This window comes from Pleurodeles waltl, chromosome 7 (genome assembly GCF_031143425.1).
Source record: "Pleurodeles waltl isolate 20211129_DDA chromosome 7, aPleWal1.hap1.20221129, whole genome shotgun sequence".
NCBI lineage: Eukaryota > Metazoa > Chordata > Amphibia > Caudata > Salamandridae > Pleurodeles > Pleurodeles waltl.
Window position 1 is genome coordinate 1,254,337,453 of NC_090446.1, and position 23,425 is coordinate 1,254,360,877.

The 23,425-nt window shown below is 41.5% G+C and overlaps 1 protein-coding gene across 1 annotated transcript in view; it reads left to right on the forward strand.

Annotated features, from left to right (window-relative positions):
• GAS7 (growth arrest specific 7) overlaps positions 1 to 23,425 on the forward strand; it is a 1,110,982-nt gene that overhangs the window by 848,512 nt on the left and 239,045 nt on the right. The window contains exons 7-8 of the mRNA XM_069200411.1: positions 9,921 to 10,036; positions 12,043 to 12,117. Of these exons, the coding sequence (XP_069056512.1) occupies positions 9,921 to 10,036; positions 12,043 to 12,117 (191 nt within the window). The remainder of the gene's footprint in view (positions 1 to 9,920; positions 10,037 to 12,042; positions 12,118 to 23,425) is intronic.

The following is a 23,425-nucleotide window of genomic DNA, read 5'->3' on the forward strand; positions in this document are numbered from 1 at the left end:
TACTAGTGGGCCTGCAGCACTGGTTGTGCCACCCACATAAGTAGCTCTGTAATCATGTCCCAGACCTGCCACTGCAGTGTCTGTGTGTGTATTTTTACACTGTAAATTCGACTTGGCAAGTGTACTCACTTGCCAGGCCTAAACCTTCCCTTTTCTTACATGTAAGGCACCCCTAAGGTAGGCCCTAGGTAGCCCCAAGGGCAGGGTGCAGTGTATGGATAAGGTAGGACATATAGTAATGCGGTTTATATGTCCTGACAGTGAAATACTGCCAACTTCGTTTTTCACTGTTGCAAGGCCTGTCTCTCTCATAGGATAACATGGGGGCTACCTTTAAACTTGATTAAAGTGTAGATTCCCCTAGAGAGTAGATGGACATGTGGAGTTTGGGGTCCCTGAACTCACAATTTAAAAATACATCTTTTAGTAAAGTTGATTTTAAGATTGCGCGTCTGAAAATGCCACTTTTAGAAAGTGAGCATTTTCTTGCTTAAACCATTCTGTGACTCTGTCTTGTTTGTGGATTCCCTGTCTGGGTCAGTTTGACAGTTGGGTTGTTTTTCACCTCGCACTAGACAGTGACACAAAGGCTGCTGGGGTGTAACATGCATTTCCTGATTAGCCATCTGTGCTAGGAGGGAGGGGTGGAGTGGTCACTCTCATCTGAAAGGACTGTGCCTGCCTCTGACAATGCCGGCTCCAACCCCCTGGTGTGTGTCTGAGGCCTTGCCTGGGCAAGGCAGGATTTCACAAGTATGTGTGAGTCCCCTTTGAAGAAAGGTGACTTCAAAGACTAAAATGGGTATAAGAAGGGCACCCAAATCTACCGACTTGAGAAACACTTCTGGAACCAAGAGGAACCTCTGCCTGGAGAAGAGCTGATAGCTGAGGAAGAAGTGCTGCCCTGCCTGTGACTGTGCTTTGTGGAGCTTTCCTGCAGTGCTGCTTCTGCCAGAGTAAGAGGGCAAAGACTGGACTTTGTGTGCCTTCCATCTTGTGAAGAAATCTCCAAGGGCTTGAGTTAGAGCTTGCCTCCTGTTGTTTGATGTCTCAGGGACAGCAAAGACTTCTCTCTGCCAGCACCTGGAGTCTCTGGAGAGACTCCTACCCCGACAAGTGGTGCCCTATCCAGTCCCTGGGCCCTTGAAGGAAAGCTGGTGGAAATCCAAAGAAATCGATTTCGGACGACTCCGGACCGACGCCGCTGCTGAATCCGGTAACGCCGCCTGCACCTGACGCTGTGACCTTCGCTGGAACGCGACGCTCTTCGCAGGCCCAACGCCGCTGCAGCCCCGCTGAAATCCGCGACTCCGTGGAAGTCGCCGCACCACGTCGTGACCGACGCCGCTCGAAGTGCACGGATTCAACGTTTCGCACAGACGCCGCGATCTCCGACTTCGTGCATCGGCTTGTTTCCATTCTTCACCAAAGGTACTGTACTTGGGGGTCTACACTACTCCGTGTCCGGCGCCGCTGGTGTCGGTTTGTTGGGAACTACTCCGTCACAACGCTGTGTTAACATCTCATCGAAGCATTTTTGTTTCTAAACGCTATTTTTTTTAGTTTAAACTTTAAAAATTGATAACTTGACTTGTGTATGTAGGATTTTTGTTGTTTTCGTCTTGTTTTGTTTAGATAAATATTCCCTATTTTTCTAAACTGGTGTTGTGTCATTTTGTAGTGTTTTCATTAAGTTACTGTGTGTGTTGGTACAAATACTTTACACCTAGCACTCTGAAGTTAAGCCTACTGCTCTGCCAAGCTACCAAGGGGGTAAGCAGGGGTTAGCTGAGGGTGATTCTCTTTTACCCTGACTAGAGTGAGGGTCCTTGCTTGAATAGGGGGTAACCTGACTGTTAACCAAAGACCCCATTTCTAACAGGGAGTATATCCTTCATTTACTCAACCCAAAGGCTTGGGATGAGTAAAGGGGGGCTGAGGGAGGAGAGTATGTGGAAGGGTTAGGGAGAGCATAGTAGCAGGGTGAGCTAAATGCAGGAGAATTTAGTAGGGTTGTGTGGGAGGTCACAGTAGTAGAGTGAGGTTTGGTGAGTTAGATGTGGAAGCGGAGGGAAGAGCTTAGGCAGAGATATTTAGGAGATGAAAGTGGTAGAAGGGATTTGGGATGAGTCAGAGTGAGAATGGAGGATAGTTTGATAGAGACATGACGTTAGAGTGATGAGTAGATAAGTGTGATAAGATGAGAGCAGGAATTCATAGATATCTAGTATAACAACCCACCCAAGAGCCATGCAATGATCCACGAACATGCCAAGCACAGAAACAACATATACACATACATACATATATATGTATATACACACACATGAATACACACACATATGCACATACAATACATAATTAGAATCATGGGTAAAAAATACTTAGTCAAACAGGTTTAAAGAGTGTGTGTGTATTTTATTGTTATGACATAGTAGCAATACATATTTTCTAAAGAAACTATAAATAAATAGAAATATACATATAATCTGAAAAACATATTTATCAACATAGGCATATGCAGTTCATATGCAATTGTAGGTCTTTTTTTAGGCTGATGTGGTGAGGAAAATTAAATGGATCAGACAATGTAAGACTGTTTGCCGTAAATGTTGAGGTCAGGTTGAATTAAAAAAAAAAAAGTTTTTTCCATGATTACACTAAAAAACGAATTTAAAGCACAATTGATTTGAAAGCAGATTTTTGGCAAGTTTATACAAGCTACTTAAAATAGCAGGGGAACTGATGTGGTGTGTCTTTTGACTACTTTATAGGTCTTATCCATTTTTAATCATATTTTTCAAAATTCCCCAATTAAAAACATAACTATCATGAAGTCTGATCTTTACAAATTTGAGCATTGAACATCTGGTTGTAAACATTACAGGCAGGACCGCACAACAAAATAAGGTTGTTGCGAGATAAAGGTGTATGATGATCAGGAGAAATAAAGGGTTCCCCTGAAACCGTTCAGTTAGCAAAATGGTTTGCAAAACAAGAATTTTATAGTGAGACATGTTTTCCAAAACAGTTTCAACTCTGTAATCTTGAGGGCAGGTCTCACTGATCTCTGACCTCATGAATAGTGATGTCCTCACCCACAAAGTACAGGCAATTAACCAAGCACACTTTCAAAATGGGAATTTCTCCTAGTCGCCACAGGCTTCTTCTATTATTGGTAAAGTTCTTGATCTTTAAATAAAATGTTTGCCGAAGACATTCATTGTGTGTTCTGGTCAGTGTGTGTTCTCCATAATGCCATGCAATAGTGTGAGGGGGGAGCGGGGAAGGACATTTAAAGAATAATGACACAAACTCACATTCAATGCCAGTGTAAATAAAAATAGAACTGGTGACCTGTGTGCAAACCCTCATCCTAAACAAAGTACATTCACACCAGCACTATACCATTCACCCACTGGACCCAATACATATCCTCTCAAGACAGTTACTACCTATAGGACATTTAATACACAAGACTTTGAAACAACCACTGTGAAGTTACGTACTGAACGAATACACTTACATGTAATACAATTATTGTGCACTACCACATTCACCTGCAAACTCACGAAAGCCACACCCTGTGCCCATGAAGACAAGTCTCATTAATGTAGGGCCATATAACACTAAAAGACATTGGAAATAGCGAGAATGTGCATTCCCACTGTACTTTGCACAAAGCTATTAAAAACTCAGAATACACAAGACTCTTTATGTGGCAGAGGATGGACCCCCACTTGATGACTTTGTCATTTGACATAGTTCTGCTCTTAAGAGTAGCCCCCTCCACTGCACTGATTCATAACAATATATAGAAGGTAGTCGTACGCAGTCGTCTTTAACTGAATTTTCATTTGGAACCAGGACTCCTATACTTACCTCATAGTCAGTTATCATCTATTTTGGAACAGGATCAGAACAGAAGTGGCCTATTTTAACCCTATGTATGTAAAAGTGTGACTAATGTTCAATATCTCTTTCGCAGTCTGAAGCTAATGGCTTTGGTGACAACTATATATGTTGCTTTATGATACCAATATTGGTTGTATTTCCTCAGTGTTCATCGAGCCCATAAGTCATCTCATGTTCACCTTCACTTTCCTGTCAGATCATATTTGCATTTGGTGTAAATACTGAAGCAAACAGGAGAATATAGTGAGCTAGCAATTCCTCTTTTCTCAAAGTCCTTTGTTCCTGAAGGGTATAGATCTCCCCAGTTCTAGTCATCCATGAGAAGCTTTTGTTGATCACACCCACATTTAGTGGGCAGTATTACAGACGAAACTACAAAGAATATTTACTACATGACCAAGCACCTGCTAAAGAGATGAGATTGCATACCAATTAATGTTGTATACAATCCATTTTATATGGCTCTGTATCCCCAGCCACAAACTATAAGGCAGATCAAACAGCCATCAGAATTGAACTTATAGCTTCTGTTGCACATTTATATAATGTGCAGAAGTTAGAAACTGATACATTACAAGATTGTTGAGGAACCCACAGAGAAATAATTAGTAGCAAATGACGGTAGGAGGAGTTAATCTAATAAACCGGTTAAAGGGGAAACTGTTCCTGCAGCAGACAAATAAGGCTGAGTATAGTATGGGCAAAAAGGTTGATAAACTATTGTAAGCATGTTTTTGACTGCTTCGTAGTAGGACATAAACACTTAAAATAGTGCACATGGCAGCCAACTGGTCACTTACATTTTCTTCTAGCGCCATGAAACATTTGGTGTACATGCACTTTATAAATAGAACTAATGGAAAGGACAAACTAGAAGTGCATGAGACCTTGTTTGTGGAACATTGTGAGGTCTAAGCTAGTGCACTACTATGAAGCAAAGGACAAAACCACCCAAATATCTGCAATTATTATATTCAACCAGTCTTTGAAGTCTCAGCATTTTACCATTGCAGTCCCTTTTTTAGGTCAGTATGTCCTTTTAGTTGCCTGAATGGCAAAGCCACCTTTACCCTGCACAAGCCATATCACAGCAAGAGAGCAGCTAATAATTATAGAAGCGGTGTATACTTTGGGTGGAAGACCCTGTGCTGTCATTCCCCCATTTATTTATAGCCTCTGGCTAGGACTGGTCTGAGGATGTATTAGTTGCACATCCAGGGCAAAGAAAACAATGAGTTGTCACACCGCCTTCGGCTGCGCAGCTCATTAAATCCCTCCCCAGCTCAGGGTTAATGTTCAATTAGGCAACATACAAAATCCCTTAGTCTCTGACATGGTGGTGGACTGGACCAGAGACCATACCACTGGTGATGAGAACAGCTTGCCTCTTCCTGAACCCTAGGAGGGCTGTCCAACTGATGCCCTTGCATGGTCTGTCCAAGGATGGGGTAATAGGGTGTTGGCTCTTTTGATATTTGTTCATCCAGTGATGGTTCCCAGTTAGTATCAATGAGGTCCGAATTAGTTACAAGGGATTCACTGAATATTGCCTTCCGGAATCATGAAACGTTCCAGGTCACATGCTGAAATCCCTTCTGTGCAGTGACCGGGGTGACAGCCTCACTGATGATTTTCCATATCCCAGATTCAAAAGGCGTTCTGAACTTTTAGCTAGGCCGCCTGTCCCTAATGATAACCTGAACACCGAGGTCTAGGTGCTGTGTTGTGGCACGTCTTCTCTTGCTTCCTCCAGCATTTGTTCTTCATCTTCTTTCCTGGGTATCTTCTGGGCAATAGGGCGAGGGATGCCACGCTGGATAGATTGTCACGTCTTTCTCCATTGAACAATAGCGACCACGGGTGCTGTTGCATAGTGCACAGCAGGGTTCCTTGGTATTCCCTCAGAAAATGCTGAAGACTGAGCTCTGAGTTAGATGCGTCAAGTGTGCCGTTCATTGGTGATGTATGCCTAATCTCCTCAGCATGTCTTGGAAATCTGCTCCTTGGAAGGGTGGCCCATTATCAATTTTAATCTCCTCAGAAAGTCCGAACATTGTGAATTCCTTCTCCAACATAGGTGCGACATTGGTGGAAACTGTGGAGTCAACTACTTATTACACTTCATTACATTCCGAACTTTGTATTTCTTTGTCGATGGCCCTTTGTAATTTGAAGTTTGTCCCTATGTTTTTGGTTTTAATAAAGCCATCCAAAACCATCATTTTCGGAGAATTACATTAGCTTGCCCCTGTGTGCCTTTATAGTCGATAAGCTTTTGCACAGCGTAGTTGCTGTTAGCAGATAATAGCACAGCTTTCTGCACACCCACTGTTGCAGAAGCACTGAGACCTGCCATGTAAGCTCCTTTGTATAGCTGAATGACTGATGACTATCCGCTAATGAAACTGTGAATGATATATACAATGCTCAGTTGTGGGAAGGTCACTCTCGCTTTCTCTCTCTCTCGCTTTCTCTCTCTACATATATATCTGTATGACTTTTTGTAAGCCAGCTGAAGCTATCTCTAAGGAGCACTTAAATGTATTGATGAGACGCCAAGTTATATTCTCTTATGATGGTTTTTTGCATCTAAATAGAAATAAAGGATACAGGGCAGGGCCACTTGAGCAAGGCATTTTAGGGTCGTGCTGGGACAGACAAGTGTAGGGAGCAGTGTAACTTATAATAGGAGAAAGCTCCTTAATAATGGGGACATGCTGTTAAAAAAACTTGTTCTCTTAGGTCATGCTTTTGAAGAAGCTTCTAGGAGCTGACTATGTTTCAGGGTGTCAGGAGCTACACTTAGTCCCCAGTGCCTTGCACAGGTGACTTGTTAACCTTTAGATATTTACTGATTCCAGGATGCGTCTATTACCAAAAGTTCAATCGTTAATTAATTTCACTTCTGGGGGAGTTTGTTTTTAATAGTGTAGCCCTTTTTAGTGAAATTATGAATATTCGCATCTGTTTGAAAAATGAAAATGCTAGCGACTATCTAGAATCATCATACACTCCCTCTAGTCACATGCATCTGAATGAATTTCGAAGCGGGACAGCACTTCCAATACCATCTAGAATGAGACCCTTGAAAAGTTTTTGTGTTATACGTATTTACATGGCATATAATTTGCCATCAGTATAGCCCTGCAGCACCATTCTGGGTAGGTACATTCACAATCTGGCTTCGAGGATTGGAGACCCGAGCCTGATGCTGTGTTTGACTGGTTGGTTTCCAGTCAGTTTCAGGCAGGGTATCTGACGGTTGTGTTTTTTGTTCATCGATTTAGTATACGTTTGTTGTGTGTGGCTGGAGAGCTAGCCTACATGCTAGTATGTAAACTTGGTTGTTTGACTTGCGTCTTGTCTTGTGATTTTGATGGATATATAGGATCCGAGGCAGGTCAGTCTTCCAGTGAAAAGCACTGGTGGGAGTTCATAACAGACCCAAGTAAGAAAAAAATGATAGAAAGATTAATGAGTAGTAGATCTCAAAGAAGTTGGCTGTTTCTACGGATAGAGTAGTGTATTTTCATATAAATAATACAGGATATTTTCAGAGCTGTACACTATTAATTGTGCCTCCATGTTGCCCTTAAGTCTCCATTTTGCTATGGGATGCATTGTTGTGCATCACAACAGAAACCCTGCATGGCCTGGACTACTTCCATGCTGCTGACACTGTTCTATGTCCGCCCAGAAGCCAGTATCTCTATTCTCTCACCCATAATCAGTGTGGGCAGGTCACTGCAATGTGCCTATGCCCGACACCCCAGACACCGGCATGCAAATGGAAGAGACATACTATCTTGCTCCCGGTGCTCTGGCCTCCCTGCAAGTGAAGTTATACTGAGTGTGGTGGCCATTCCCATCTACCATCACCTACAACAAACACTGCCAGGAGATTTTTGGCAATTCAGGTCACTACTCATGTTTCAGTCAAACTCAGTCCTTCGGAGGAAACACCTCTCTTCTTTTGTTTTTTCAGGACACATTGGGCAATTTTTGGGGTGCAGTGCAATTTGCGACTGATGGCCAACTCTAATCGCTGGGAGCATGTATTTCAGTCCTCATGGTCACTAGAACATTTTCAGAAGCGTGTATTTCAGCCCCCAGCGGCTCTAGAATGCTTCCAATCCTTGAAGTTTGTTTTTATTGCTGTACCTTCTCACACCTGACCTATTCCCTCTCTGGGGCCCTGGCACTTCTCATGGGTCCAAGGCCTACCTCAGCAGCACCTCAAAGTACTCGAAAGCAGAGGGCCCTCCTTTCCTGCACTCTCCATGTCCTACAGCTTCCTAGCTATTTGCAAGGCACCTGTGTGTCAGCAGCAGTTGGGGACCTCTTCCTTTTGCCTGTCACACTGCTGTAGGTTCTGGTCTGCAGAAGAGAAGGGGAACAGTTCTGGGTCCCCACCAGCAGGCCCGCCCCTCTACTGTCTGCCAAAAGGATAAGGGGATCTGAACTATTGGCCTAGGAGGAACAAATCCTAGTCCTTGGGTGTTAAGTGAAGTCAGAAGTCCTTGAATCCATCTTTGTAGCAGGAGTCAGTATCTTGTTCCATCCAGCTGAGCATTCCTCTGGTGCCATTTTCCCAGGAATATACTGTTCTCAAATGTCTCTCCCTTGTACAGGGCTTTTAGGTGGGGCTGGGGAATTCAAGAAGATAGGCACTTCTGGCCAATCCTATGGTGACTCATCATCCCTCCATCCCTGCCCCAAGCCTCCTGCACAGAATTTTGGGGAATGTCTAAGATGGAGCCTTCAATACCTTCTCTGAGAGCTTCATCATCCTTTCCCTCCAAAACTTCAAAGGCTGCACGTATTGAGATTGACTGGCTATCTTCATTTGTTTCTGTGGCTAAATGCACTGTGAAAGGTAATTAGCACATGCAGATTCCTTCCTCACCTTTTCCTCTCCTAGGAACACGCCTAATCTAATTACTGCCAAATGGCACTATTCTGTAGACCAGCATTTTATACTCCAGTTGGCCAGCTGAGTGACTACCATGGCTGAGTAACATGGTTCAAAGGCTCAAATCTAATTATGAGTTGATAAAATAATAGATCTTGAGGTGCCACAAGAAGTGCAGGTATATGAAAGTTAATGTAAGAGCTGCATTTGATATCCTGATTTACCACAAGGTTGGTACATTAAACTAGTCTCCAGGACTAACTGTGGGGAAAATGTACTTTAGTGCAGATTTCACCCATAGAGCTCAATGCAGTGAAGTGCTCTATATACTTCTGTGAAGCACGAGACGTGTTCATACTCACACTATTAATGTTGACTAATATTCCTAGGCCTGCACAGGTCACCACCAATCCATGAAGGGTCCACAGAATACCAGGCTAAATTACACAGCAGTCTCATACCCATCTGAAAACGTGCACATGCATGTGTACGTGTGTACATGTTCATGTGCAACCAGCTCAGAGCATTTTACCTTAACTGCTCAATAGTGGACTTTATCTTAAAAGGTGTTCACTGCTGGGTAGCAATCCATTTGAACAGGGTTTACTGCGAGAGAGATTCAAGTACTAAGATTCACAGCAGAAAATCTATAAACAAGGTAGTCCAGAAAGCGAAAAATCCAGTGGAATTAAAAAGGGCAGAACTCATGTCTCACCCTTGCATTTCAACCGTCATCATAGGTAATAAAAAATAAGATTAGAAAGTGGAGAGGTAACAGAAATGACAGCACAAAAATCTTCTGAAAAGCAGAAGTGCCTGTCATTTTCTGAATCGGGTAGCTCTATATTTTACATTAGGCATTGTACTTCAGAAAATAAACACGAGGACACTCCACATTACAGATCGTATGATCCTGATGTAATATTTTGTACCAGTTGCGGGTCTCTGTCTAATAGTTACGTGCTGGGGATGTGGACACTAAAATTGAATATTTGTAAAGTGGATCATGTGCTGTGTTAAGTTTGATTTAGTTGCTATCCTCTGTAGTTTGCTTAAATGTATAGATGTGTCAAAGTGCCTCTTCCTTTTACAGGCAGATAAGAAGGATCCTCAAGGAAATAGCACTGTATCTGGATTTGAAGATCTTCTTCAAAAACAACTCAAGGGCAAGCAGATGCAAAAAGAAATGGCTGAATTTATCAGAGAGAGGTAACGCATAAATCAGACTGTGATTGATATTTGTGCATTGGTGGAATGCTTAATGCTGTATGCAGATGCTGGCTTTCCTTCGGGAAATGGCCTATTTTAGTGAAATGGTGATCAAATATGGCCTCTGCCATTATTCCCTCAGGTATAAAAATGCTTTGTGAATCTTTTGGTAGATATTTTATATAATATTTCTCTCTTGCTCAAAGTGGAAAAATATTGTGGAATGTGCTCTAAATGATCATAGGAACACAGGGAAAAGGGGGCCTTTGCAGCTGCTTTTTGCGCCCCTTGGGTCTTTAGTATCACAGAGAGGGCTGCAGACATGTAGCACCAGTGCAGTTCTAAAGCTGTGTTCCATCATTTGCATAGGGGTGTGGCCACATGCAAATGAGAAAACACTTTGCCTCTGTGTCTTCCCTGGAATTCTAATGTAGGCACAGATTAAAAGAGACCACCAGGAGACGCATTTACTGTGTTCCACACAGAGGTGATGCTCAGTCGGTGCACCCCTTGGAAGGTGGAAAAGAGGGCCTGTGGGCACTACAGACACCCCACTGCAGGTGGATGCAGTCCCTTTCTGTATCTGATTGTAGGAGATGTCTGCCACCCTTTTCAAAAGTAGGCCGGGTGTCTGCCTGCAGTGAAAGTCAAAGTGGTGGTTTCAAATAGTCAGTTTTCCTTCCGCTAATGCACTGCCCCCAGGGAAAGTGCGAGTTTGTGGCCGCACATCCATTGTGATGAGGCATAGAGACCCAGTCTGCAACTAGCACACCCAGTTAAAGGTGCACCATGGTGCACATAAGGGCAGGTCGCCCACCTGTAATAAGATAAACCCATATGTCCTTACTTAGGAAACTGCTGTGTGTCAGTTCCTAAATTGTGATAAAAGCTCAAGGAGTGTTTACTTTCGGTTTTGTATTAAGAAAATAATTTACTGCTTTACACCGAAAATCTGGTGCATCTAGTTTGCCAATTGTCCTGTCAACACTTATCAGATAGATCATCTATGGTCTCCAGCTTTACCCTTGTGATGTTAGTGTCATTTTTTTTCCTGGTCACTTTTGAAGTAATGTAGTAATTTTGTCTTCTGCACTTTTGCTTACGTTATTTCGAATGTTGTTTCTGAGCCTTCCCCCCCTCATTTATATTGACCTCTAGAATAGGGGTCACATGCTTCTGAAAGATGCTCTCCTGCATTACATTGTTTCTTTCTGTAGGAATGTGAATCAAACCCCATCTGTGAATCTCGCATCACACCCCATCCGCCCATTCCAGTGATTCTTGACACACTCCATTTGGGAGTTATTTTTTATTTAAAACCATTATCCATGATTGTCTTTCTCTGGAAAGCCTTTAATTTGTGTTTATCACTCTGAAATTCATGCTTCTGAATACCGCAGATGGGCCCTCTGAAGGAGGACATAAAAACACAGACCTCTTCTCTAGGATCAAATACAAAACTGTAGATGAGGAAGTCTGTCCACAGTGCCTGTTGCAGCACTGAAGCTGTCAATCTAGGAGGTCGGACAATTCTCTCACTCCAGGTGATGGCGCTGCCCCTTTGCTCGTGAACCTGCATTCTGAAGCAGTTTTGATGCACTGAGCTGCAGATCAATGAATACCCTTTCTCGCAGTTTAACAAAAAATTAGCAACTCAGCTTGAGACAGTGGCACACACAGTAGTTCAACAGGTATTAGGATCGTCTTTCCCATCCGTGTAAACCAAACGTGTAGGGTAGGCTACGTTTAACGAGAGCACTGAGAGTATGGCAGTGCTTAACGTGGTTAACATTCAGTCAGCAGTTTGCAGGCCCAGTGGCCCTGGCCCATGGTGATTCGAGGGAGGAAGGGTTTACACCATTAGATCAGTGACACAGAGATGTGCTTGATAAGTACTACTACGTGAAATATTATTGGAATACAAAGGCATGCGTCACCTATGCTGTTTGATATTGCATACTTTTGTCTCAGAGCTCCAACCTTAAGGACATGTTTTGTTCACACAGGATAAAAATTGAAGAAGAATATGCAAAGAACTTGGCAAAACTGTCTCAGAATTCATTGGCCTCTCAAGAAGAAGGGTATGTTTTTGCCTATTTAAAATGAAGACGTTAATTCTAAATTTAGTAATCATTCTATTTGATGTTCTCCGGTTATTACACAGAGATTCAACTGGCACTTACTGTGTCACGTGCTTGTCGTACTTGTTTTTTTATGTATGAATGTAGAGGTAATTGTTGAGCACAGCCCTAGCTACAAAGCAAAACGGATTATTTCCTCTGAATATTCAGTTCAAAGTTCTACTTCTAAGAAATACTCATTCTTTACTCACCAACTCATGATGTGTAGAAATTGCTGTTAAACTCATTACCAGTGCCATTGTTTTGGAATATAATTTCGGAGAGCTTAAACATCAGGAGGGCCAGGCCTGTACCTGATTTTAAGGACAGCTGCATAACACAACAGGCATTGCCAGAGCCAGACGTTTTAGCTTTAATGCGCAAATGCATTAAAACATCTGCATAGTGCTTTACTGTGGATCGAAATGCTAATCACAGTGAAAGTGTCCTCTCATGTATCAGAAGCAAGATTACATTTGGGAAGTGGATGGTGCCAAGGAGCAGCAATCTAGTGTAGCTAAAAAATGCAGTATGTCATGGTAGACATCAGAAACAAGGGACAGCGCCTCTGGTCCCATGCAGATATTGTAGAAGAGGACTTGCACAGATTATCTTTCCAGACCAATGCTTCTCAGGCACATTCCGAATAAATACATTCCTTCCATGCGTAACCAGAAGAATAAGCATGCCAGGTAACGCTGTACTCACATCTCTCCACTACGAAAATAAACAAACACCTCCCTCCAAGAGCTACTGGAAGCTAAAGTGTTGTATTAGTCAGAGCTGAATCCCAGGGTGATAAAAAAGGTTATCTGCACAAACTGCTGGCTAACTAGCTAAATTGTCAGACTTCCATTTGCCTACATTTGATGGCAAGCGTCACTGAGCGCGGTTTATAAAGCTCGCTGTAACCATTTGCAAAAAAAATCCTTCTTGAAGTTAAACTCAAAACAAATTCTAGCTATTTGAAAAACAGTTTGGGTTGGAAGAATTCAGTATGGAGTGTGACTTTTAATTAGAGTGTCTTCCATAGCTACAAAACGGGAACGAAACAGCAGAACAGCCAGGTTACAAAGGCAACTTTATGCAACAAATATTAACGTGCACATAGCGGTGCTTTTAATGGGAGAAGTCTTCTTTCCTACCTGGCGTCTGCTTTACCATCACAGTCCCCTGCTACATGTTGGAACCAATGCAATTCATGTAGTGCAACGGGAGCACATTATAGATGGTGTACTGATTCACCGAACAGCAATAACATCGGGGGGCAGAGAAATATGCAACTATGTAGAAGCTAAAGCCATCTCTGTATACATTCCTGCATGGATAGCAGTAATCTTTCAAACAGCTGTGATCTCAAGACTGACCTAAATATACTGGAATTGACTCGAAATGGAGCTCAGTTACACAACCAAAGGCTCATTGAGTTTAGATTTAGATTGTGTTAGAGGGGCACTCAGTGACATTCTGTGCAGTTAACTCAGTTTTGTAACTTAGTTTCATGTTGAATTACGAAATCCGAGATTGCTTTAATACAGCATCATAGCATGGGAAGCATTGCGGGCAGCTTGACCTTGGCATGGTGAAGCTGTTGACTAGCCTTTGCCACTGTTTATGGCATCCTGACCCAGGTTCTGTGCTATAATGATAACACATTTGAAAGCAAAGCAGGCATAAAGTTCTGCTGCCCCTTGCAGACCTTGATCCTTGCCCTTCCTGCTGTGTACAATGACTTGCAGAACCAAATCCTGCCTGGGGAATTTAAATGAATGAGTCTTTGCAGTCCCCACTGCCTTACCCATCATTAGTACAATGGGAGCAGGGCAAAGGGCTGCACGGGGCATAGAGCACCATTGCAATAAAGTTATGTTGCAACCCCCACTCCTCCCTCATCAAAGGTTAGAAAAAATCATAGATGTGTAAATTCTTTACGAATAATGTTCATCATGTTTCTCTCTCATCTTGTTTTTACTCACATGGCTGTTGTGAGGCTAATATGGCGCTCTAACTGTTCATTATTAATAAGTCTGTTTTACCAGAGAGATGAAGCAAAGCTAATGTTCCAGAATGTAGAATAGTTTCCACTGGGCAAACAGTAAACTCGAGGGTATTGGGCTTGCCACTTTGTGTTCACTTTCCTGTTAAGCTCTTGCCTGATACAGCACATTCTCTGTCGCTTGTGGGAGTTTTTGTGTTTCTATAAAGTGGATTTAGATGGCATCTATTGGTTACCATTGGTTGGATTTTTTTACCACTCTCATTTGCTTATTTCCTATTTTATCTCTTGAACTGTTTGTCACTGACCCGGAATATGGACGCATTGACACATTACTTGTGTCCTTCCATGGGTTATTTTGTTAGAAGCTACTTTTTCCTTTGTGTTTAAGCACTAGACCAGAATGTGTCTTTTACAGCTGACTCACTTGTGTACTTCTCCCAGTTCATGTTCCTCCCTCTCTCGCTCATCCAAGTCTGTGCTTCTCCAAACACTCTCTACTTCCCTCCCCCATGTTGCTGCTCACCCCCTCTCTATGTCCCTCCCCATTGTTGCTGCTTGCTCAACATCATCTGTTTTGCTGCTTGCCCGTACCCTCTCTCCCTCCTTCATATGTGTTGCTGTTTGCCCCCTGCCCTCCCTCATCCATGTTGCAGCTGCCCCAAACTTCACTCCCTTCCTTGTCTGTGTTGCGGCTTGCCTCTATCCACACCCTCCTTCCCTCGTCTATGTTGTTGCTTGCCCACGCACTCCCTGCATAACAAAAACAAGCATTTACAATGCAATGGGTCTCGCGTTTGCTCAAGTTAGAGCTATTAGCATTGTAAACTCCTAACCAGACTTTTCTTGCCACATAAATTGAAAATGAAAAGTAAAACAGTTTCACATAACTAACCAGACTTTTCTTGCCATATAAACTGAAAAGTAAAAGAGGGCCGCCATCAGTGCAAAGCAGACACCCAAAGGGAAATAAAAGTTTGCTCGCAGAGAAACCTATCGGCAAAAGTGCGATTATCCATGTAACAGGGTCAATGTCATGCAAAGCGCTCAACTACTGCCCAGCAAGATCGCTCTGCGAAATAAAGAGAAAAAGTAGTCTAGAAACCAGACAGAAAGCATCAAGCCTCGTATGTTTTCAGTAGTTGGCTGGTGCGATCAAGGAGGGCTAAACACCAGAAAAGGCATGACATATGCATGCCTTTCACTAATGAAAGCAAGCAGATTTTAAAAGGCAAGCCCACGAACCAAACCAATGAAAATGACTCATGTGACATGGGCTTGGTTAGAAGCCCAAAGAGAGATTACAACAGGGGACGGAGCATTTTGTGCTCGCCTCTAAAAAGAGTGCTGTAATGGCACTTCATAGACCTTTTTTTCTCAACAGCTTCTGTTGCTCATGTGTTTGGGAAAACAATATTAATAACAAATCAAGATAATTTACTTGGTGATGTACAATGAAAAATATTCACTGGACCTCAATTTCCACACATAATTTGTGTGCAATATAGGTTTAAAAGTAAACATGTATTCTGTGCAAATTTAGTGGCCATATCAATGGAAATGTGCTGTCTATAAATGACAGTGTGTTACCACACAATGTTTTAGTTAAATTAAAACTCCCCCCCTATTTTGTCTGTTAAAGCTGGGTGGGTCAGGTGGGATGCTTTTGTTTATATACTTTTAGATTATGCCAGTGCTGCATTAGAACCAATAATAAGTACCAGGGCCGCAATTTGTCCTAGGGAACTGATGCTGAATGTATTGAGCAGCATGCAAGCGCCAAGAGTGATTCTCAGCACTTTCATTTGAAAGATTCCACTATTTCCTTTCTACTTACATTTAGGTTTCCTACTAACTTTCCAGCACATTAAATAAATGCTCACAAAATCCATGACATTATCTGGTCTCAGTCACCCTCCTCAATTACAGTACTGCTCTCCTCGCAGGTTTATCAGTTTCCCATCATTGTGTCCCATTGAGCGCCTTTTTTAACTGATCATTTTTAGTGCCTTTTTTGTGTTTCCTTCGAATGGAAAAATAAATAAATAACTAAAGCATACTGGGCCTTCATATATAATGCAGCATACTTCCATTTGGCTATAACAGATATCTTCTGTCTCTGTCAACATTATAGTTAACAAATAATTTGCATTCAGTCCCTATATAACATCCCCTTCCAAATTTCATCTTCCTCTCATCAAACTGGACACACATTCCTCCCCTTCCTAGAAACAGTTGTTTCTTGCAAGTGTAATAGCTATTGTGTAAACTCTGGGTCTATATCTCCCTTTGGTTCTTTGTGATGCCTCCAGCGTAGCAAGAGAATAACTAAACCTTTCTTAGTCTGGGTGGATATGTATAACTCAGAATGCCTTTTGAAAAGTGTCTAATCAATGGAGATCTCAAATCTCCCATTGCCATTTCTGTAGCCAATATGTTTCAAAGTCTCAATTACCCGTGTGAAAGTAGACATGCCTCTTTTTTCTTCACAGAAGAGGCTAATGCTGCCTTGACCACTCCCAAACGTTTCCACATAACTAAATGGTGTAATTTTATTTTATATTCTAAATATAGTGAGTACAAACCTAGAACCACAAAGGTAAAATATGAAGTAAGCTGGTCTCCCAGTGTTTGGTACGTTGCCACCAATATCTCAGCCCAAAAAGTTCTAATGTTTGAGCAACCCCAACAAATTTGATAAAACTTTCTTTTAGCATCCCTTCAACATCGAACATCAGTTTGTGGGAAGATGTTATGTAGATGGTTTAGGCTTAAATATCATTTGAATATTTACTATATGACATTTTTGGAGATATATCTCCAGAGGAATTTCCACTGTGTATTGTACAATTCCTTTCCAATATGTTATGGTGCTGGTTGAGTTACTTTTAAGGTCCAGTGAGATTGCAGCGGCAAGGTGGGGGGGGGGAATATGCTTCTGCTTGCCTTACTGTATCGCACGCTGCTTTTCCTTGCCCTGACCAGATGCCTCCTCCCTCATACAGCGGAGATGCGATGCCGCTGACTGCTGGGAAAACACCAACAGACTCAATGACTGTGGTGCCTCAGTAAATTAGTTAGGTGCTTAACACCGTAAGCTGGAATCAACTTGAATCAACTTGAAATTTGAAGCACTGGGACTACAATGCAACCATTTCTCAAATACGCAGGCCCACTCTCAATTCAGAGACGCCCCCTCATTGTTTGTTCAAGTATGACTATGGCATTTTCTACACTCAAAGTAAACAGGACATCAATCGACAGGGGGTGTCTGTGAAAGTGGACATTGAAAAATATTGGAAATACAAACATAAAAGGCTGTTGAAGGAGGATTAAATGGGGAACCAAAGAGAATAAGTCTACTCTGATTGGGAAATGAATTTGCCTGTTAGGGCGGCATGAATTGGTAAAGTAACTTAGAAGAGAAAAATATTGAAAGGCTACAAGAGGTGATGCCCAAAAGGAGGCACGATATGGAGGCGAGTGCGCTCTCCCAACCATCAACACTGAGTGTCCAGCTGCAGAACCACATATTGAAATACAACATGACAGAAACAATACACAAAGTGGAGTTGTGCATGAAACAACAGCAATGGCAGAAGGGGGAGCGCCACTGAAAGAAGTGATAGATAAGGTTGTGGGGACAGATCTGGAAAGTCAGAAAGGTCCAGGTGGCCGTTTTCCACCCATCTGCATTAACAAAACTGCTTTGGCAGAAGAACCACAAAGGGCGCCGGCTGCGCTGGTGAATAGCAGAACTCCAGAACCTTTTCCTCTGTTTTTAAGCAGGTCATATGCCATCAACAATACAGAAGATCCTGGGTCTAAATTAACTTCCCCCATGAAATCTACTTCAGATACCCTGCACAGAGAAGCAGAGCTAGTTACTTCAGATACCCTGCACAGAGAAGCAGAGCTAGTTAATCAAGGTTCAAGAAATGGTAAAAACCTGTTGGATGCAAATGTGCCAGCAGAACCATCACATACGGAATAGGTATTCCCAGGAGAAAGCTCAGCAGGGAATGAAATTCTGACCACCCTGCAAGAGATTCTGTATGAGGTTCGTGAGGAAATGAAACAGAATAAAAACTTTCAGCAAGAAATTACAAAACAAATGGCTGACCGGTTATCCAGCCTAAAGGGAAAATTTTCTTTAGCACTCTACATAATGCAGGAGATGGAGCGACAAATATCTGGTTGTGAAAAAGAATCTCGCACAGACCACTGGAGCAGTGTAGAACTTTGAAAAGAAACTGATTCTTCTACTGATTAAGCCGGAGGAATCAGTCATTCTAGAAGGTCCAATCTAAGAATCACGTTAATACCCAAACATAAATAGGACACTGAGGGGACCCATTGCCTGTGCAAACAATTTATTTAAAAAATGTATCCTCCCGGATCACATAAATCTGAAAGAAATCCTACTCCAGATAAAAGGGTTCCTACCTCGAGGAATCCAGAGGATACTTAATCCGTTGTATACGAAAGAAACAAAGAGAAAAAGAAAAAAAGAAGAAAAGAAGGAGAAACAGAGGACAAAGAACAAAAAAACACCAACACAAAAAAAGACAACAAAAAAAAAAAAACAGCCAACAAACCAATTCCATAAACACCCTCCAATAATATATACATTTATGTATTTTTATTCCCCCCCAAAAAAAACTACAATGATACACATGTAAGACATTATGGCCTTACTAGCCAGAGTAGGATTTGTTTCAGATTTATCTGGTTTATGTCCGCAATCCCACTTCAGTATCCTGTAGTTGGGGAGCCCTGGATGTGGTTGGATTCCTCCCGGATCACATAAAGGACTTAACAATTGTACGTGTTTATCGTGTACCCTTTCATGCCCCTGTAAATGCAAAGTTCCGCCGCACACCCTAAATAGAAGAATTTCAAGTCATAGAAAAAACACTCATGAAAAGACATTCAACATTAACAAGGAATTATTGAATAAAATCTTTTCCAACTTGACAATAGATTCTGCCCAACGACACAAGGACTTTAAGACTTTGCTCCCATCCTTCCATCAGATAGGTGTGGAGGAAACTGTTATCCAGCCTGCTTAGCTTAAAGTTTTCCATAAAGGCCGGTTTAACGTGTTTAGTACTAGGGAGGAAGCACATGGGTTCCTGAAATAGATATCAGAAAATATTGAGGCATTAAACAAATAAGACTCTTTAAGAAGTTTTTAAGGGGAGGTAGGGGCATTTGGGAAGGGGAGAGAAGCATGGCACAAAATCATGGTGCCCAATGTTGGAATGAAGGAGGGTATCAAGGACCACAATGGGAGTGGGGGCCCGGAGAGAAAGGTGGAGGGCCAAGGGTTGAAGGGTTAAGAGCAGATATAAAATGGAAAAGTTTGCGTTTTGAAGAACAGGCAAGAGTAATCAGCACCTATGCAGCAGGGTGTACATTGGAGATCAGTTGGACAGGTTTTTGCACTCAAACAGCTTTAGACGTAATGGTTTGTGTAATTTTAGGAGATCTGAGGCTATTTAAGCATGCAGGCACTTTTGCACATTGGTGCTGAACACTTTAGGTTATTAATGGAAGTGGGATCACCCTTTAGAGGCTCTTCAGAGACACTTATGATGTACATTAAAGAAGGTACAGAATCACTTTCAGAACTCACTTTTAAGAAAAGTGTGGTGGTGGGGGGAACAGGACAAGAGATGTACTATAATGGATCAAGATCAGGCAGTGATCGACTCAGCTACCAAGTACTACCAGGCCAGAAGTAGAAGGGCAAAGACAGCACAGTGCACTGAAGAGTCTAAGCATCCTAGGCGTGTTACAGTGAAAGGAAAAGGGCAGCTGTTGTTTATGCTATTCTTCTGTTGCTATGCACTATATTTCTCTGTTTTATCTCACCAATGATTTAACTCACAGATATTTTATGAGCCCTAGAGTTCAGGAGGTTTTTTTCTTGTTTTTGGGTAACTCAGTGGTAAGGATTGCTGGTCATTTAGCTAAAAAGACAGACGAAGATGAGGTCTTAAAGGTTATTTAATTCAATGTTAGCCTGAATAATAAGCGGAATGCCAAAGCAATTGAAGATTGGTTAAAAGGCCACTCTTCTGATATAGCCCTAATCCAAGAGACTCATTATAGGGAAGGGACAAGAAAACATTTTGTAATTTGTTTAAAAACTGGGTTGGATTTGAATGTGTATCTATTGATAAGGCAGCCCAGAGGGGTGACAATTTACATAAATAAACATCCCAAATATGACATTAGCACTTTCCAAACAGACAAAGAGGGCAGACGGGCTCGGGTTAATGGGCTAATAAATAGTGTTATGATGACAGTGGCAACAAGCTATACCGCCATTGCGGATGAGCTGGCCCTCCAATCCAACTATTCCAGTCATAGATGGCCATTCCTGGCAAATCAATTCTGAGAGGGGACTTTAATATCCTTACAAACCCAGAGTTAGACTCATCAACTAATAACTGAAAACAAAAACAGCCCCAAACCGCTAAAACAATATTTGAATACAGGAATCCCCTAAAGCTAGTTGATTATGGAGAAATAAATAGCCAAACAGATGAGAATACATGTATATCTCAGAAAGGTATAAATCAGCTTCAAGATTAGACTATTGTTTAACCTCCTCAGATTTTTGCCTATGCAACTATAGTCACATAAAAAATGGTCTCTCAGAGCATTTGTTAGTTGAAATGGTGATTGGGATAGAACTTAATAGACCTATTGACAGGTTGTCTTTTAACAAGGTTAAATTAGAAGATGATTTGTGGACTCATGAGAGTGAGAATGAGATTGTTAGCTATTTCAAACTTAAAGCCAACACTGTCAGTGTAGAAATGGCCTGGGATACTTTCAAAGCAACATTGCATGGTTGTATAACTTCTAGAAGCATTGCAGGCAAAAAACATCTTACAGAGAGAATAGGTTTAGAACATGAACCGAAGGTGGCTACTGAAAAGTTTCTATGTCACACTCACTAGCAAACAGGGGCTCTGGAAAGCTAAACAGCGGACACAAGATTATTATTGCAAGCAAGGCTACAGTTCACACAGTGCCTACTTCCAAAAGACCTACAAGGAGAGTAAATACCCTAGGAGGTTCTTAGATTGGCAGGTTAGGAAGAGGAGGACACAGAATACCAACACATCCCTATATGATAAAAAATCCAAGACGCAGATTATTCATCCCAAAAAGACTCAAGATAAATTTCAGAAACAATATAATTACGCGTATTGCTCGGAACAGGAGGTTGATATGGACCAGCTCTTTTTGGGTAAAATTCCCCTCCCAAGTTTAGAAAAAAGGAAGCCCGAACTATGGTGACTTTCTTCACCTTAGATGAGGTGGACAAAGTGATCAAATATCAAGTCCTTAGCCAATGGGAAGACCTGTGGGGAGGTTGGTATTCTGTTGAATGTTTTTGGATGTTCCTGCTGGTCCTGAATCTGCAGATTTTGAAACATGCTAATTGCATCTTAAAAGGGGGCAATATTCAACATTTGATACAGCCATTGTAGTTAGTTTCCTTAAAAAAAGACAAGAATCGAGATAGCATTAACTCATATAGACCAAAATAGCCTTTTAAATACTGACCATAAAATAGTAATGAAATTATTTGCTAATCGGATGAACAAAATGTTGGAACACTGATTAATAGAGATCAATGTGGCGTTATCTCAGGTAAGCAACTATTGACAAACACACATTTCTTGATCAAAGTATTGGATTTCTTTTAACAGAACCAGGTTCCTACCCACATTTTATTATTATTAGACGTCAAAAAGGCCTTTGATTTGGTCAGCTGGTGGAGCCTCTTTTATATTTTAGGTGGGTTTGATTTCTCCACAAACTGTATAGAGGTATTATTTAGAATGTAGAGTGGAGCAATAGCATGTTTAATAGTGAATTCTGTTGAAATAGGTACCTGTAAGGTAAATCATGGAATAAGACAAGGATGTCCTCTCATCCTTATACTATATGCTATTTTCTATAGATCCACTTGATACAGCCATAAGAGAACGCAGGAAAATAAAAACCCCTGTCAGTTGGATGTGTAAAATCAAGCAATACGCAGAGGATGTTGCACTGCTTTTAATTTTAAGACCCAGCTTGGAGACTCAGAAGAAGGGTCTGTGACATATTTCACATATTCTTACTAGTGGGTGGATATAAGATCAACAGATTAAAAACTGAAATTCTTTAATTTAATTGCACTGTAGACACTTTACCCTCAGAACTTTGTCCCCCTGTGAGTCCTAAACCCAAGAAATATCCTGGTATATACACAAAGGAGGACATTGATAATCTTTTTGCGCTAAATTATGCAACTTTGGTCAGGGAGATATAGTTTCTATTTTCTAAGTGGACACACCTCCCAATATCCAAAATGGGTATGATTGTGCTGATTTGTATGTCAGTACTACCACTAGTTAACGTTTTATTTACTGGCTTGCCTTGCTTTTTGCAGATGGAATTTTTTTAAAGAAATAGGCATAATATTATATACTTTCATCTGGGCAAACAAAATGCCTAAAATAGCAGTAAGCAATCTATATAGATCAGTAAAGAAGGGGGGCTTGGAACTACCAGATCTTAGAGAGTATTATTTTGTAAGCTTTGCCCAAGGTGTCGAAAGACCAATTGATCATTTCTTTTTACATTCAATTTTGCAGGAATACAAGCAAAATTATTTTTTACGCCTGTCAAAGTCACCTAAAAAGTTCCAATATAAACTTCTGCAGTGGCTGCTAAAACGAAAAGAACAACTGTTCAACAATTATAATATACCAGTTACCACCAGATCACATTGATAAGTAGATATTTCAATTGGATCTCATCCTTTATTAGATAGAAAAAAAAGCCCATAGATGGGAAGTCATTGGCTAAAGCAGCATCAGCGATTTTATTTTAAATTCTGAAACACAGAAGGGATGGGTTGATATAGAACTAAGTGCTAGATACTCAAAAATACCCAATCAATTTTCTTTTATTCATACTGTACACTTTTTAAAAGAGTTAGATCCTAAAATATTCAGCAGGCTTGGGTTTAGAGGAAAATTTGATAGGGACAGGCACGTGCAGATCTGTGAGGTATTGGAAAGACACTCTTTGAAAACACAAGTTGATGTTTCTAGTACAGAAATGGCAGTCAAAGGAGGGATTTCATATTACAGCAGAGACTTGGAAGAAGGCCAACCTGTATAATTTTTCCTTATTAAAAGGGGCAAGCCCCCGCCACCAGCAAATCTATACCAAGTGACTGCTATATAGAGCACCAGC